General features: G+C 41.2%; 1 protein-coding gene across 4 annotated transcripts in view; it reads left to right on the top strand.

The window, feature by feature from the left end:
• The window catches only part of MID1 (midline 1), a 582,697-nt gene that overhangs the window by 555,667 nt on the left and 9,256 nt on the right, over positions 1–17,774 (top strand). For all 4 annotated transcript variants that reach the window (XM_023532275.1, XM_011362904.2, XM_023532276.1 and 1 more), the window contains 3 exons: positions 98–241; positions 10,071–10,232; positions 14,514–14,721. In XM_023532275.1, the coding sequence (XP_023388043.1) occupies positions 98–241; positions 10,071–10,232; positions 14,514–14,721 (514 nt within the window). The remainder of the gene's footprint in view (positions 1–97; positions 242–10,070; positions 10,233–14,513; positions 14,722–17,774) is intronic.

Raw genomic sequence — 17,774 nt, 5'->3', positions numbered from 1 at the left:
CTGTTTAGAAAGGCCTGCTTCGACGGTCCAGCACTCCTCGGAAATGTATCCCAGAGGTGTCTGCGTCTTCATTAATGAACATTCTTGATGCCCACAGCTCCCAACCCTCCCACAATTAGAGAAGAGCTCTGCACAGCTTCCTATGACACCATCACTGTTCATTGGACCTCCGATGACGAATTCAGTGTGGTGTCCTATGAGCTCCAGTATACCATATTCACCGGACAAGCCAATGTTGTTAGTGAGTATTGCATGCCTTATCGATTTCTTTATCTGGTGACTGTTTTCAGATAGATTGCTTTTCTGAATTTAAACATCAGGGGAAGACAAGGGAGGAAAGAATGCATAATATTTATTGACTTGTCTTTCCTAACCAAGAACATGATAGTACTCACTTGTACTATACTAGTAAAAATAACTGGCCAAATCATGATGAAAATGAATGATCTCTAGCAAACTACATAGATGAATCTTACAAACATATTGTTAATGGGAAAAAAGCAAGAAACAAAAAAAAAAATATGCAGTCCATTTATACACGCATAACTTGAAGGTAAAAATAAACTTTCATTTAGAGATGTATACATAGGTTTAAGAACTATAAGTAAAATTCAGGATGATGGCTACTTCTGAGATGGGAGGGGCATGGCAATACTGGGGAAGAAATATGGGGGTCCGTGGGGTTAACACTTTTTGGGTGGGATGTACATGGTTTAGTCATCATATCATCCATTGAATTTTATGTATTTTTCTGAGTGTTATTTCACAATTTAAAAAAAAAGGAGTTAATAAAATGAATAGCCAAAGAACACCAAATACCTTGTCCCATTTAGAGGAGAGCAGGGCAGTCATTTGCGATGTTAGTAATTGCCCTCCACCTGGGAAGAATTTCAGGCCTTATTTGAAAGAGAGAATCCCCTCTGTCCTGGAACTCATGGGCTATTTAGTATCTGGGATGATTTGATGGTCTCGAGCAACAGCAGTAGCTGGCCAGATTGATGATAACAGAGGAAGCACTCCTCCCCACCCACGGAGTTATTTCAGTTGAGTTGAGTAAATGGCAAAGGACCAGATGAAATGGCTTGTCAAGGGAGCAAGTTTGAAACGTGTTTAGCAAATAAATAGAATATGTCAAAGTAGAACGGAATAGCAGTCACTTCTCAACAAAGAAACGTTTTAAATAAATCCATATTAACTTCATGTGCTCTTACTGTATCTCTTAACTACACTGTTCTTTCCTGGCACAAGTAACTCTGAGGCACTCGATACTTAAAACAGAGGTATCGTTTAGGATTAATTTAAAAGAGAGATGCAGAAAGACACGCTTCTAAGTGACTAAAGCATAAATGACCCATACCAACGAATGGTTTCCACTGCCTTTCTTATATTTCCCTTTCCCAACTTGTCCTCCTCAACCCTCTGCCCTTCTACTCCCTAATTGGCCTGCCTGGGAAGCTTTTATTAAAATCTTACATTTTCTGAGAATGTATAATTTTGGAGTGAAAGGGGGAGATCATGAAACACTGAAAAGAGCTTTGGCAAGCTATTTGAGTAGGTAGGAAATATGGAGAGGGCAGAGATGGTGGGTCAACAAAAAGTTCTTGGGAGCAGTGATGGTTAAAGTAAGTCTTGAAAGAAAGTGGGTAAATACCAGCAAGTTAAGGGGATATCAGACAGCTACGTCATCATAAGCAAACCTAGAGAGACATAAAATGGTAGGGCATATTGGGAGATCTCATCTAATTAATCCTGACTAGAGAGACGAATGAAGACAGTGAGAAATGAACATAGAGAAATACAAGCGGGGTCAAACTCCTACAGGTCTGATTCAAGAAAGTGCATGTTCTTACTCATCATTCGTTTAATCCTAACCCACAGATGAGCAAGGGCTATCCAGGCCACACCATGTTTGGATTTTTACCCTATGGACTTAGGAGTCGTGCATAGCAGTAGTGTGATCAGATGTACAATTAGAAGCTGACTCAGGCAGCACTGTGGAGGATGGAGTGGAACAGAGCAAGACTAGAAGCAGAGACATGAATTAGGGGATTCATAGGAATTCACGGAGGCAGAGATAGCCAGGACCTGCAAATAAATGGCACTGGCGATGGAGAAGGAAAGGAGAAGATAATTTCAGAAAGACTTGTAGCTCCAGTCCATATTCCCAGGAAACATCATTACTGTCCTGAAACATCATTACATTACTGAAATGCTTTTGGGAGCAAGTCTGAGAAGCACTGGTTTTGCAGTGGTTAGGCATCATTTTGCTGTCCTTCCTGGATTTTGGATTCTTCTGGTATTATTCTTCTTTCCCAGTTTTACATGCCCTGCTATAAATCATGGAGAAATACTAACTGTCTAAAATCTTCCATTTCAGTAAGTAATGCACAAACGCTATATAACAATATATGAAATGCATATACAGTGAAAATTGGATGTTTTTCACTCTACCAGCCACCACGGTTCCAGAGTTATGCACTATACCAGATACATTTCTCATTCATCTTTCCTGAGATAGTCTGTTTATAGACTACGATATACATACACTCACACATACACTCACACATACACACACACAGACATATTTTTAGGAACACGAAAGTAGCGTGCTATACACAGTTGTTCACATTGCTTTTTTTCACTAAATATTATACTGATAGACCATTCTATTCCAGCACAAATAAAGAACTGCTTCACTTCTTTTTGAGGCAGCATAGTACCCTAATTTATTTATCACATATTCTATTGATGTATATTTACTTTGTTTCCAATCTTTTGCCCTTATAAGCAATACCTCAGTGAATATCCTTGAATATCTCTCCTTTCATATAATACATAGGGAATTATATCTGCAAATCGATCTCTTGAGATGGAATTGTCTGAACAAAGATTATTTGCACTTTAATTTTGGTTGACATTGCCAAATTGCCCTTCAGAGAGGTGACATATGATTTTTTAAAACTTATGTTTCCAGCTGTATGAGCTTATTCTATTTTATAGATCTAGGATACATATACCATAAACTTAACATGAAATTAAAGTATAGTAAGATTTTCAACCTTCAATTATGCTTCACCACGAACCTGAAATACAAATTACTCGATAATCGCTAATATCATATTAAATAGTCACTCCTTCATTTAAAATTCTCAGTCGGAGGCAACTTTTCCCCTGGGGAACATTTGACAATGTCTTGAGATATTTCTGGGTCTCAAAACCTGGGGGGGGGGAGCTACTAGCATCTAGTTCGTAGAGACTAGGGATGATAGGAAATATCCCACAAAGCACAAGAACATCACCCACACACAAGACAAAGAATTATCTGGCCCAAAGTGTCAGTAGTGCTGAGGTGGAGAAACCCTGATTTAAAGCAAGGTGAACAAATAGCATTTACATAATTGCATTCTAAATACTTAGAATGTAATTGAACACACTAACCCACATACTATTAATACTATACAGCATAGAAGGGAAAACAGCAAAAAGAAGCAACTGTAATTTATTTCTTTTTGCCCCACTTAAAGAATTATTTACTCAGTGTTATGGTATGGACATTACTACCACACTGGGTAATCTGAACCAGAGATTGTATCAAACATTCATTTGAAAAAGATGGAATTCAAAAGATGATCAGAAATTCCAAGGCAATCAGAGAAAATTGGAGTACAAAGGTTTGAGAAGAGCAGGTAGAAAATGGAGAGATGATTCCTTGCAGAAAGTGAATTGGGATCAACAAACATTGTGTCAGACTCAAAACACAGAAGGTTCTCTGAAAACACACAGAGTATTGAAAGAAGCAACATCTGTTGCTGAGTGAATAATGTAACTAGAAAAAGAAACATTTGGAGTCACTTTATAGCTAAAGGATGCTTCTTGGCCCGCTTGAGGAATGTTATATTTGTCTGAAATTATTTTTGCTTGATCTAGGAAAAATTATATCAGCTTTCTATGGCCATGTAAAAATGTTTCCAAAACTTAGCAGCTTAAAACAATACCCATTTATTATTTCACAGTTTCCATAGGTCAGGATTCTGGGCACAGTTTAACTGGGTCCTCTTCTTAGGGTCCATAAGGCTGAAGGCAATGTGTCGACTGGGCCGCATTCACATATGGAGGTCCAATTAAGGAAGAGTCCATTTCCTAGCTCCCTCAGGTTGTTGTCAGAATTAATTCCATTATAGTTGTAGAATTCACGGATGCTTGTTTCTTTAAAGCCAGAAAGGAGAACGAGAGAGAGGGACAGAGACAGAGACAGAGACAGACAGAGAGACAGAGAGACAGAGACTTTGCTACTTCCAGTATTTCACCTCTAAAGCCTCCTTTAAAGGAATCGCCTGATTAAGTCATACCCACCCAGAAGGATATTCCTTTTGATTAACTCAAAGTCAGCTGAATAGGGATCTTAGTTACACCTGCAAACTCCCTTCATCTTTGCCATATAATGTAATATCACAGAATGGTAAAGGTGATAAGACCTTTGTCTTTTGCCATATTCCGTTCATTAGAAGCAGGTCACAGGTCCTGTCTACACTCAAGGAGAGAGGATTACACTAAGTTATGAATAGTATGGAGTTGAAATCACAGGGGCCACCCAAGTGTGCGTCCACCACATATGGTTATATCTCTCCTGAAATTTCTTGAGTCAAATTATCACGGCATTTGGACCTGGACTGATGGGCCTTGTATCAGTTGACTTTTGCTAAACAACTACAGAACCTAAGTAGTAGAGAACAATAAACGTTTATGGCTTGTGCATCTGGAACCAGCTGGGGTTCAGCTGGGGGTTCCTGCAGATCTTGGTTAGGCTCCCCCACACGTCAGGCTGATACTTGGGGCCACCCAACTGCTGTATAGCTCTCTCCTGCAATAGCTCAAGCATCATGTTTACATGTTAGCTGACATGCTATTGGCCAAGCAACCCCTGTGGGTAAGCCCAGAGTCAGAACGAGAGAGCCTACAAGGTTACATGGCAGAGGGAGTGGATACAGGGAGGAGTAAGGAAGTGGAGCCAGAAGGCCATCTACTCTAGAACCCTAACTCAATACCAGTTCTTCACTCCATCCCCAAAACTAAAGGAAGGTATCTGTTGCTTAAAACTTAGAGTTTCTCAGGCGGCTAAATGTAACTAACTTGATTTCCATGCTGTTGGCATGGAAAATAATACCAAAACAAGATGCATAAATGGAATAAATGAGAAAAGGCCATGCCTACAGCAATCCAACAATAGCAACACCCCTGAGCATCATGAACTCAGAGCTTTATACTGGGTGATTCCAGAGAAGGTATTTTGTTCTCAGAAAACAGTTGCTGCAAGAAAAATAAGTGCAAAAGGCTTCATAAAGATTATGGATCTGCTTTATTGAATGCACGGATACCAGAAAGGCTGTTCTCTCAGGACAGATAGAAAGCAGTGAAACTTCAGGTGCTCATCTAACTGGGGTGCTCTTGTCAGCTTGCTAGTACCGGGATTTGTTCATTTCTTTAATGTCCATCAAACCAATGTAATAATGACCTGATGCCTACAGGATCAAATTACAACAAAGAATTTAGAGGAAAAGGTTAACTGAAACGCAAGCATTTGCCAAGTATTTTTTTTCTGAAATATCATACGAATTTGTAGCCACTGAGAGAGACCTGAATTTGAATCCGAACTTTGGACCTCACTAGCTCTATAATTTGGGGCGAATTATCTAACATCGTCTGAATCTGTATTCTCATCTGTAAGAAGAGGTAATGTTTTAACCTCACATGGTTAAGGCCTTAGCTCTGTGATTGCCACAGTGGTAGAACATAGATATTCAAAGTTACTACTCCTACAAAAATATAGACTGTACTCACCCATCGTTGCATTTTTTAAAGGCTGATTTTTTTTGTCATAAAGGTCAATCATGTAATTTGCCAGGGTTATCTACATAGCATTTTACACAATCTTCATGACAAAGGCTTCCTTGAATGTTGTTTGTCCATCTTTCCTACCATTTGGAGGAATATCCTTTGCAGATCTTATATTGAATGACAAGATGTAGTGGTAAAATTCTACTGCAAATTAGAAGATATAATGCTCAAAAACGGGCTCAGTCCTTATGCCACTAGGAAATCTACTGTCTCTAGTTCATGATTCCTTCACTTGTCATAATAAATTCTAGTTAATTGCCCTCAACTGACTTTAGTAAAGGAGAATTACATAATATCTATGGAGCTTTGCAATCTTGTAAAAAGGTTCCCACTAATCAAATTCATACATTCATATGCAAAATTAATGACATTACAAATTTGTTATTTTCCATTTTTATTAATAGACTCATGATTACAGATGTTAATGAATTTCTCATTAACAAATAGATGTATATTTAATTGTACAGCGCTTTCTCTTTTTTTCCAAAACTCCTTTTAATGCGTCATTTAAAATCTGAAATTGGGGACTTTTCCCAGCAGCCTATTTTTATTAGTAGTAAAAGTCAAAAGATTTCATTTCTTCAAGCCTTCATGGCAAAGAAGTTATCTGTATTTAATTTATTTTAGTCATTCTGAAAACATTCGTGAAAGGTATTAAACATATACTTTTTATAGAGAAGAAGGAAAAGAATGTTCACTGCTGATCTCTGCAATCTGTTAGACAAAGGATGTTAGAAGCTGGTGTGCAGCCTCTCAGAAGGGTGTCCATGTTGCATAATGTTTCATACATCATGTTTTACAGCAAGATGGCAGTTGTTATACAAGGCTGTAATCCCAAATGTAATTAGGATCTTGTAATCCTAATGGCTTTATGTAGGGAAGTGCTTCTGACCCATCGTGAATGAGGAAAAAACTATACAAAATTAAAAACCTCAATTAAGTTTCATTATGGACTAATTATCTTCCAAATTCCATTGTTGTTTTAATACTTTGAGCTGGATTAGGAGAAGGTGAATGTTGGACTACCCTAAAAGATGATTGAAAATGAATTTGGAGAAAAGTGAAGTTTCAGTCAAGATAGTTAGTGGGTGTTTCATAAAGAGATGAATAAAACCTGGTCAATAGTCCTGACACAGTGGGATATCGAGGCAGAAAAGTCTGTACTTGGCGCCATATGCAAGAAGTTAAGTGGTGCTGGCGTAAGACCAACACTAGCAACGCAATAATGGTGTACTCCAAGGCACCCCACTTGCTCCAGCCCCCAAAAGAAAATGGTCAATGTCGCTTTCTTGGCATTTTTAATCAACTTCTCAATTATTATCCTGGCAATAGTAATAATATAAAGTTAAGCCTAAATAGTAATTGTTATTAGTATTCATGAAGATAGATTGTCCCAGTATAAAGCTTTCCAATGAAATTATACTACTTCATAAACATTTTGTTCTTTTAATATTCAAGGAAAAAATTAGCGACCTCTTCAAAATAATCAGGATAGTCAGGGTCCCTTTTTGGTTTGGAAAAAGTTCCTGTGACATTAAGTGTTTTTTGTTGGGTTAAGACCGGATTGTAGGCCAAGTGGTAGTTTGCAGCAAGTCCAGACATCTGCTTTATGATGTTGCTGAAAGCATTCCCCACCATATTAAACCTAGCTTTCAGATTGTACAGTGATGTAAAGTTAATTGAAACATTTTTTACATTTGCTTTCTTTGACCATAATAGTCATTTTACTGTGACATATGCAATTCAACAGGAACAGTGTAAACACAGTGACATTGATAGGATTCTCATTGATTCTACTGAATGCTGCTCTTGTTTTCATTCATGCCTGACTGCTGTTGACAAAGGTCTAGGAATATGAATGGATTATCCTAGGCACTAGAAAAGCTCGTTGTTTCTGTTTTATTATTGTAATATGATTAAATATCTAAAAGGAGTTACGGGATTCTTGGGGCTCAGCGTTCAAAATGACCCTTTCTTTGGTTTGCATCAAAATCTGCCTTTTGGCTGTCACACTATCTAGAAGCATTGAGTTTATCACAGCTATGTTCAAGGAGAAGGTAAGGTGAGAAATTATCAAAAGCGAAACGTAGTAGGGAGAGTCCCATGTTACTAAACTATTTCTGAATGTTTTCCTCGGTCTCACACAGGTGAGAGTTTGTAGGAAAACACAGAGCTGGGGAAATTGGGGGTGGGGTCGGGGGGTGGATGGTGCCTTAGTTACTGTACTATATCTCCAGACATGAGCACACACAATTTTTTCTGTGAGTCTCACATTATTTCCTTGCTTTGGGCTGGCTTTGTCAAATCTGGCAGTCCTCCTGGGTGAAAATGTTCCCAGGTGGAAACGTAAATAGATGATAGAAAATTCACGAAGCCAAATGTATACAGATATATTTTAAAGACTCACAGAAGTGTGTCTGAAAATGCTGTGCATTCAAGATACAAATCATAAGAGGTCAATTTTCACAATTCACAAAATACTTTTTAAGTTCTCAACCGTGAGACCGCTATCAATAATATTTAACTCAAAAGTTGGACAAAGTATTTAGTAGGTTTCAAAGAGAGACTTCATGGGGTATGAATGCCTTGAAATTCTATGCAAATAAATTTCTGTGGGTTGGTATGGATATGTATATGTGAACTTCTTTCTACAGAAATGTTTTATTAGATTCTCAAAGAGGTGAGGCCAAAGAAAGAATAAGGGACTGCTTCTTGAGAGTATGGTAAGGTATAAGTTGCCTCAAGATCAAAAGAACTAACCCTTTGACTTGCAAATCCACTGAAAGGGAAGGAAGAGGAAGTGAGTTTAGAGGCCCTCCGGAAGTGGGGGGTCCGGCCTCTACCAAGAACCGGGGAAGGAAATTCACCAGAGTCAGGAAACTTCATGACAGCCCAGTCACCAGGGAGCCGGGAAGAAGTTCTATCAGAGTAGAGATTGATGGGTGGGGAGGGGAGAGAGGAGAGTTGGACCCCATACCAGAGAGATGTTTTCAGCATCAGCCAGCTGCAAAACAAGACGGGCTTCCTGCATGTTCTTCCAAGCATCATCAGTTCTCAGCCTGCTCCCCAACCCACATCCTGCAGAATGCAGCCAGACTAGCAGCCCCACTCAACTCTGAAATCAGCCACGCAAGGGATGCAGCTGGTCAAATCCCTACTGATGCTTTTCTAAGACCCACGCTGGGCCCTGAGCTGCCCATAGGTGCCACTGTCCCAGGGTTCTCCTAGGAACATGCCACTTGAATCGGTTAACTAAGGCCACACTAATGCTGGATCACAAACAACACTGATGGTCATTTTCTTAGCTCCTCTGTCAGAAGTTGACTTGGAGTCGGCCAGTCTCTGCTGGCCTTACTCCTGCATTGGCTGGACAGTAGAGCTGTTCCCTGCATCTCTTGACCTATCGGTATGAGCAAGACTATCAGGGGAATGGTCTCCCAACGGCAATGGCAGAGGCACAAGAGGGCAGCAGATGCTCTCAAGCCCTTGTAATGCCTACTCTTGCAACTTCCACATTGTCATTTTGGCCTCATTCTGTTGGCCAGAGCCAGTCACGTGGCCATCCAAAGCCATGTGATAAGGGCATATGTTCCATCTCTTTAAAGGGAGCAACTGCCAAGTCACTTAGACCTGGATCCAGGGGTGGGGTGAGGAATTAGAAGCAACGATGCAATCCACTATATCTACGTTTGTTAAGTCAACTCCTCATATATGACTAGAGTCTTTTCTCACCTTCCGTGAATCTTAGAATTGATAAGATCTAAAAATGTAATGATCACCATAATGAGAATGAGGGTGGGGGTGTAGGGGGAGGCATCGGTGGGTACCTGCTGCTTTCTTCTCATCCCCTGCAGCACCTAATAACGTATCATGCACATAATCCAAGCTTAAGGTCCTGAACAGAGCCACCTTTCCTGCTCCTATGCATACTGAATAGAATTTGCAGGATAATAATTGTTAAGTGGTTTTTCCACGTAGAGCACACAACGGGAATATATAATAATAAATACGGGTTGACCTCCTTCTGGAGGCAAGACACTGAGCATTCAAGTTTATGGACTGTGTCCCTAAGAAGTGACAAAGCACTCTACTTATGGTTGAAATAACCTAAAATGATGCCGACATTGCCCCTTGCTTGCGCCAAAGAACTGCACCTTGTCTGGTTTGCCTCGCAGGTCTGTGTAACTCGGCCGATAGCTGGATGATCGTGCCCAACATCAAACAGAACCACTACACCGTGCACGGTCTGCAGAGCGGCACCAAGTACATCTTCGTCGTCAAGGCCATCAACCAGGCGGGCAGCCGCAGCAGCGAGCCCGGGAAGTTGAAGACAAACAGTAAGTGCCGGGAGCTCAGCAGAGCTGTCATCTCTCATCTGCTCTCCTTCTAGCGACCTCTGTCCCCCTTTCTTCTCCTTTCGTCTGTCTCAGGCATCGCTGACAGCCTCAAACAAGCAAGTACACAACCGGTGAGGAGTAGTGGATTTTGCATCAGCGATTGCTGGGTTCCAAAACTGACTCTACCCCTTAACGACCGACTGTGAGACCATGAATCTCTCTGCGCTCCAGGCTTTTCATTTTTAAAAGAAAACTCCCGGAGGGGTTCTCGTGAGAGTTAGAATATGTATAGGAAGTCTGACACATAGTTGGGGCTCTGTAAATGGCAGATAATATTGTTTTCTGTAAGAGATTAGCAAATTAATAACCTTCCTCGGTTCTTTATTTTACTAGGTCTTTGGTTCTCAGTTGGGGGTGATTCTCCCCCTCCCCGTTCAGGGGACATTTAGCAGTGTCTGGAGACATTTTTGGTTGTCACAACTGAGGTGGATGCTACTGGCAGCTAGTGGGTGGAGGCCAAGGATGATGAGAAACATCCCATAATACACAAGATACCCCCACAACAAAGAATGATCTGGCTTACGCATACGTCTTATGACATTGTCATCTCTCTCTCTGTCTCTGCTCACATGTGTTTTGTTTTATCCTCTTTTCTCTTTATATCTTTTTGATCTAGAAATATGTTATCTAACATGGTATTTCTTTGCATAAGACCACCCAAGAAAAAGCGAATTGGAGCGTGTCAGTGTGGTGCCTTGTTGTAGGGGATTCTTGGGGCTCAGCATTCAAAATGACCCTTTCTTTGGTTTGCATCAAAATCTGCCTTTTGGCTGTCACACTATCTAGAAGCATTGAGTTTATCACAGCTACGTTCAAGGAGAAGGTAAGGTGAGAAATTATCAAAAGCGAAACGTAGTAGGGAGAGTCCCATGTTACTAAACTATTTGTGAATGTTTTCCTCGGTCTCACACAGGTGAGAGTTTGTAGGAAAACATAGAGCTGGGGAAATTGGGGGTGGGGTCGGGGGGTGGATGGTGCCTTAGTTACTGTACTATATCTCCAGACATGAACACACACAATTTTTTCTGTGAGTCTCACATTATTTCCTTGCTTTGGGCTGGCTTTGTCAAATCTGGCAGTCCTCCTGGGTGAAAATGTTCCCAGGTGGAAACGTAAATAGATGATAGAAAATTCACGAAGCCAAATGTATACAGATATATTTTAAAGACTCACAGAAGTGTGTCTGAAAATGCTGTGCATTCAAGATACAAATCATAAGAGGTCAATTTTCACAATTCACAAAATACTTTTTAAGTTCTCAACCGTGAGACCGCTATCAATAATATTTAACTCAAAAGTTGGACAAAGTATTTAGTAGGTTTCAAAGAGAGACTTCATGGGGTATGAATGCCTTGAAATTCTATGCAAATAAATTTCTGTGGGTTGGTATGGATATGTATATGTGAACTTCTTTCTACAGAAATGTTTTATTAGATTCTCAAAGAGGTGAGGCCAAAGAAAGAATAAGGGACTGCTTCTTGAGAGTATGGTAAGGTATAAGTTGCCTCAAGATCAAAAGAACTAACCCTTTGACTTGCAAATCCACTGAAAGGGAAGGAAGAGGAAGTGAGTTTAGAGGCCCTCCGGAAGTGGGGGGTCCGGCCTCTACCAAGAACCGGGGAAGGAAATTCACCAGAGTCAGGAAACTTCATGACAGCCCAGTCACCAGGGAGCCGGGAAGAAGTTCTATCAGAGTAGAGATTGATGGGTGGGGAGGGGAGAGAGGAGAGTTGGACCCCATACCAGAGAGATGTTTTCAGCATCAGCCAGCTGCAAAACAAGACGGGCTTCCTGCATGTTCTTCCAAGCATCATCAGTTCTCAGCCTGCTCCCCAACCCACATCCTGCAGAATGCAGCCAGACTAGCAGCCCCACTCAACTCTGAAATCAGCCACGCAAGGGATGCAGCTGGTCAAATCCCTACTGATGCTTTTCTAAGACCCACGCTGGGCCCTGAGCTGCCCATAGGTGCCACTGTCCCAGGGTTCTCCTAGGAACATGCCACTTGAATCGGTTAACTAAGGCCACACTAATGCTGGATCACAAACAACACTGATGGTCATTTTCTTAGCTCCTCTGTCAGAAGTTGACTTGGAGTCGGCCAGTCTCTGCTGGCCTTACTCCTGCATTGGCTGGACAGTAGAGCTGTTCCCTGCATCTCTTGACCTATCGGTATGAGCAAGACTATCAGGGGAATGGTCTCCCAACGGCAATGGCAGAGGCACAAGAGGGCAGCAGATGCTCTCAAGCCCTTGTAATGCCTACTCTTGCAACTTCCACATTGTCATTTTGGCCTCATTCTGTTGGCCAGAGCCAGTCACGTGGCCATCCAAAGCCATGTGATAAGGGCATATGTTCCATCTCTTTAAAGGGAGCAACTGCCAAGTCACTTAGACCTGGATCCAGGGGTGGGGTGAGGAATTAGAAGCAACGATGCAATCCACTATATCTACGTTTGTTAAGTCAACTCCTCATATATGACTAGAGTCTTTTCTCACCTTCCGTGAATCTTAGAATTGATAAGATCTAAAAATGTAATGATCACCATAATGAGAATGAGGGTGGGGGTGTAGGGGGAGGCATCGGTGGGTACCTGCTGCTTTCTTCTCATCCCCTGCAGCACCTAATAACGTATCATGCACATAATCCAAGCTTAAGGTCCTGAACAGAGCCACCTTTCCTGCTCCTATGCATACTGAATAGAATTTGCAGGATAATAATTGTTAAGTGGTTTTTCCACGTAGAGCACACAACGGGAATATATAATAATAAATACGGGTTGACCTCCTTCTGGAGGCAAGACACTGAGCATTCAAGTTTATGGACTGTGTCCCTAAGAAGTGACAAAGCACTCTACTTATGGTTGAAATAACCTAAAATGATGCCGACATTGCCCCTTGCTTGCGCCAAAGAACTGCACCTTGTCTGGTTTGCCTCGCAGGTCTGTGTAACTCGGCCGATAGCTGGATGATCGTGCCCAACATCAAACAGAACCACTACACCGTGCACGGTCTGCAGAGCGGCACCAAGTACATCTTCGTCGTCAAGGCCATCAACCAGGCGGGCAGCCGCAGCAGCGAGCCCGGGAAGTTGAAGACAAACAGTAAGTGCCGGGAGCTCAGCAGAGCTGTCATCTCTCATCTGCTCTCCTTCTAGCGACCTCTGTCCCCCTTTCTTCTCCTTTCGTCTGTCTCAGGCATCGCTGACAGCCTCAAACAAGCAAGTACACAACCGGTGAGGAGTAGTGGATTTTGCATCAGCGATTGCTGGGTTCCAAAACTGACTCTACCCCTTAACGACCGACCGTGAGACCATGAATCTCTCTGCGCTCCAGGCTTTTCATTTTTAAAACAAAACTCCCGGAGGGGTTCTTGTGAGAGTTAGAATATGTATAGGAAGTCTGACACATAGTTGGGGCTCTGTAAATGGCAGATAATATTGTTTTCTGTAAGAGATTAGCAAATTAATAACCTTCCTCGGTTCTTTATTTTACTAGGTCTTTGGTTCTCAGTTGGGGGTGATTCTTCCCCTCCCCGTTCAGGGGACATTTAGCAGTGTCTGGAGACATTTTTGGTTGTCACAACTGAGGTGGATGCTACTGGCAGCTAGTGGGTGGAGGCCAAGGATGATGAGAAACATCCCATAATACACAAGATACCCCCACAACAAAGAATGATCTGGCTTACGCATACGTCTTATGACATTGTCATCTCTCTCTCTGTCTCTGCTCACATGTGTTTTGTTTTATCCTCTTTTCTCTTTATATCTTTTTGATCTAGAAATATGTTATCTAACATGGTATTTCTTTGCATAAGACCACCCAAGAAAAAGTGAATTGGAGCGTGTCAGTGTGGTGCCTTGTTGTAGGGTTGCCGGCCAGTCAACAGGAACAATTCACTGTTTTTCAAAAGGACTCTCATTTAACCCAAATCCTTGATTTCAAATAACTCTATTTGACTCCTGATATACGTGTTTAAGACACAGGCTTTCAACCATTAAGCTAATTTCTCCTCTCAATGTTTCTGCTGGTAAAGAAGGAAACATTTTTAGAGATTAAGTAGGAAAAAATGAATAAATACATACACTGAGGTTAGTTCTGTAGAATATATCTTTAAGACGTCATGACTTTGGAAAATCTGATTCTGAAAATATGTTGTTTTTCACGTTAAAATAAACAGTCCTTTTTCTCCTCCCTTTTTTGTTTTATAAACTTGTTTCCAGGCCAACCATTTAAACTGGACCCCAAATCTGCACATCGAAAGCTAAAGGTGTCCCACGATAACTTGACAGTAGAACGTGACGAGTCATCATCCAAAAAGAGTCACACACCTGAACGCTTCACCAGCCAAGGGAGCTACGGCGTAGCTGGAAACGTGTTCATTGATAGTGGCCGGCATTACTGGGAAGTGGTCATAAGTGGAAGCACATGGTAGGCAATTATATTTGTTGTCCTCAGTTATAAAAAGGTACATCTGTTTCTGTACTTTGTCAGAGCCTCAACCCATACCAGGATCCATCTTGAAGAATAATATGCAGAAAAACTTTATCAGTCAGCTGTTGCTACAGTAATGCTGCATAACAAACACCTCGAAACTCAGTGGCCTCAAACAACAGTCATTTATTATTGTACGCTAACGCCCACATCTGTGGGTCAGCCGATCAAGACGAATCTCTACTAGGCTTTGCTTTAAGCTGTAGGTTGGATCTAGGTCTGTTCTGTATGTCTCTTCATCCTCTTTGGATATGTGGGCTACCCAGGCCATGTCCTTCTCAAGAAGCCCAAGAGTGCGAGCGCAACTATGCAAGCGTACTTCCAGCTTCTGCTTGCATCACAGTCTACTAACTTCTCATTGGCCAGTCACATGGCCAAGCCCAAAGGCAGTGGCGCAAGGAAGTATATTCTTCTCATGGAGGTGAAAGGATGGAGTGAATATTTATTTGCCAAGCAATTATCTAATCTACCATTCCACCAATAAGAAAAATAACTTGTTTTAAGTCCATCCACTTTTTATTTAGGGCCAGAATTGCAGCTAAGATGATCAGAGTCCTGGTCTCTGGGAGAGCCAGTATGCCGACACTGCTCTTTCATGTCTTAAAACACGAGTCAGCAGACTACAGTGCTTGGGCCAAACCTGGCTGGCTGCCTGTTTTTTGTAAATAAAGGTTTATGGGAATATAGTGATGCCCATTCTTTTCCATATTGTCGATAGCTACCTTTGAGCCACGCAGCACAGCTGAGCGGTTAAGATGCAATCCAATGGTCCACAAAGCCAAGGTATTAATTCTCTGGCCCTTTGCAGAAAAAGTTTGCCAATATCTATTCTAAAACATTACTCTTCATCATTTAAAAAAATTAATTTCCGTTACCTTGTATGTTTTGTGATTCTAGACCGGGCCAGTTGGTGCAAATGGCTGAGAGCTAAGGGCTGAAGTGAAGCAGTGATCACAGACTGAGAATCATTTCAATAGGTCTGGTAGATCCAGTCCAGTGACTTTAGCCCAGTGAGTTCTCTAAGCCTAAGGGCGAAGGTCAGGGTGCATTCTGTATTGGAATTAAGTTTACCTCACCAAGTTAACCTGCCAAAGCTGACCTTGCCTGTTCCACAGCCACAGACTGTATGTACCCCGTACTCTGGCCGGCTGTATCACAAATACCTGCTTGCTGTTGTTCAAAAAGGGAGCTATTTTGTTTTTATTTAACCAGCCCTCATCCAGCCACAACTATGTGCCAGGCACTGGTCTAAGCATTTTACAAACGTTAACTCATTTATTCATCCTGAGAACCCTGTAGAGGGAGGTGCTAGTATCCCATTTTACAGATGGGATGACTGGAGCACACACCCAAGGACACAAGGTCACAGAGTTCCTAGGTAGCATAGTTAGGAGGTCTGCAATCAGGGTGCAAGCTCTTAACCGAGAGTCTACAAACCTTGTCTGCACAGGGCCAGAAAGCCAATATTTCTGCTTTTGCAGGCCAGGTGATTTTCATCGCAACTACTCAACTCTACTTGTAATGAGAAAACAGCTTTAGACCATACATCCATGAGTGGGTGTGGCCGTGCATCGGTAAAACTTCATTTATAAAAATAAGCAGAGGACTAGATTTGGTTGTAGTTTGTTGATGATCCCTGCTCTTAACCACCATGCTCTATTTTCAAAACTTTATAGTTATTCCTTAGGGCTTACAGTGGTGTACTTCGTGGGTGATAGCTTAATCCTTGCTTTAAACAGCTTTAAAACTGCATGATCTGAAAATGACGAGTATGATAACAGTGTTATCTTTGACCTAAGGATGCTAAAACACTTTGTATTTATTAAAAAAACCTTTCAATTCAATTTTAGGTAAGTAATGCATTGCATCTAAGTCCTTTGTAGTATTGGTTGGTAGAAATCAACTGAAATCTGAAGTGAAATCACAAGCTTGGCTGTCTTATTCTTCCCAACAGTGGTACCTCTAGTAGCCAACCAAGTAAGCTTTGTTCTATTGTGATCCTCACAATTCTCTTTGCCCAGAACCTTTTCCTGTTCCAACGTCCTGCCAGAGGATGGAGAACAAATCCTTCCTCCCCACTCAGCTCTGGGCCAAAAACTGGTATTTACAGTTTTTAGCTACACTGAGGCAAGATAAAAGCCCAAAAGAAAATACAATGAATTTTTACAGGTGCAAAAGAACAAACATTTCTAGTTAATTAACGTGCTGTATTAATCTGGGATGGAATCCAGTGTCTAAATAATTACAACCCCATTAATAATTATTTATGATAAATGATACCTGATCATTATGATCTCATTCCCATTGATGAATGGTACAGGAAATTCTACCAGGCTACCTCTGTTATATAAACACAGATCAGCATTACCTTGAAAATACCCTCCAGATGTCAAAACCAACTCATGGGGTGGGGGGGGGAGAATAATTTAAAATTCATCGCCACACTTTGGCTTTTTACAAACCCGATTGTGTCAATTTCAGAAAAAATTCTCATGTAGAACGTAGTTTAACATTTCCTGGGAGGTGTTACCGAGGAAGGGGTGACCCCTATGATCAAATGCCTGTGACGTCTTGATCTGCAATAGCTAATGACAACATCTATTTTCTCATGAAATATAGCTTCGGCTTTAACATGTATGATATGATGCATGCAGTGGGGCAGGTTAACATTGTTCTGAGAAACATCATTTTTATACTTTTTTAATTCTCCGAGTCTCATCGCGTAACTTAATGGAACATTACCTTCTGCCTGCACCTTTCAAGTTCAATAGAAATATGTGCATAGTTTTACAGATTGATGATAATATAATGGTATTTTCTTTTGCTTAATGGGCTATACACATAGTTATTTTCTTACTCTCTAATGCCGTTAATGTGCACTGGGTGTTTTATGAAATGGTGTTAACTAAACATGGGTTCACCCAAAGATCACTAGGGCAGAAGTCAAGGGGAAGGGGGCAAGATCCTGGATTTTGCTCCTAATTTTAACC

The sequence above is a fragment of the Pteropus vampyrus genome, unplaced genomic scaffold (genome assembly GCF_000151845.1).
Source record: "Pteropus vampyrus isolate Shadow unplaced genomic scaffold, Pvam_2.0 Scaffold81, whole genome shotgun sequence".
Classification (NCBI taxonomy): Eukaryota; Metazoa; Chordata; class Mammalia; order Chiroptera; family Pteropodidae; genus Pteropus; species Pteropus vampyrus.
The sequence above is the reverse complement of the archived record's forward strand: the minus strand, read 5'-3'. Positions and strand labels throughout refer to the sequence as shown.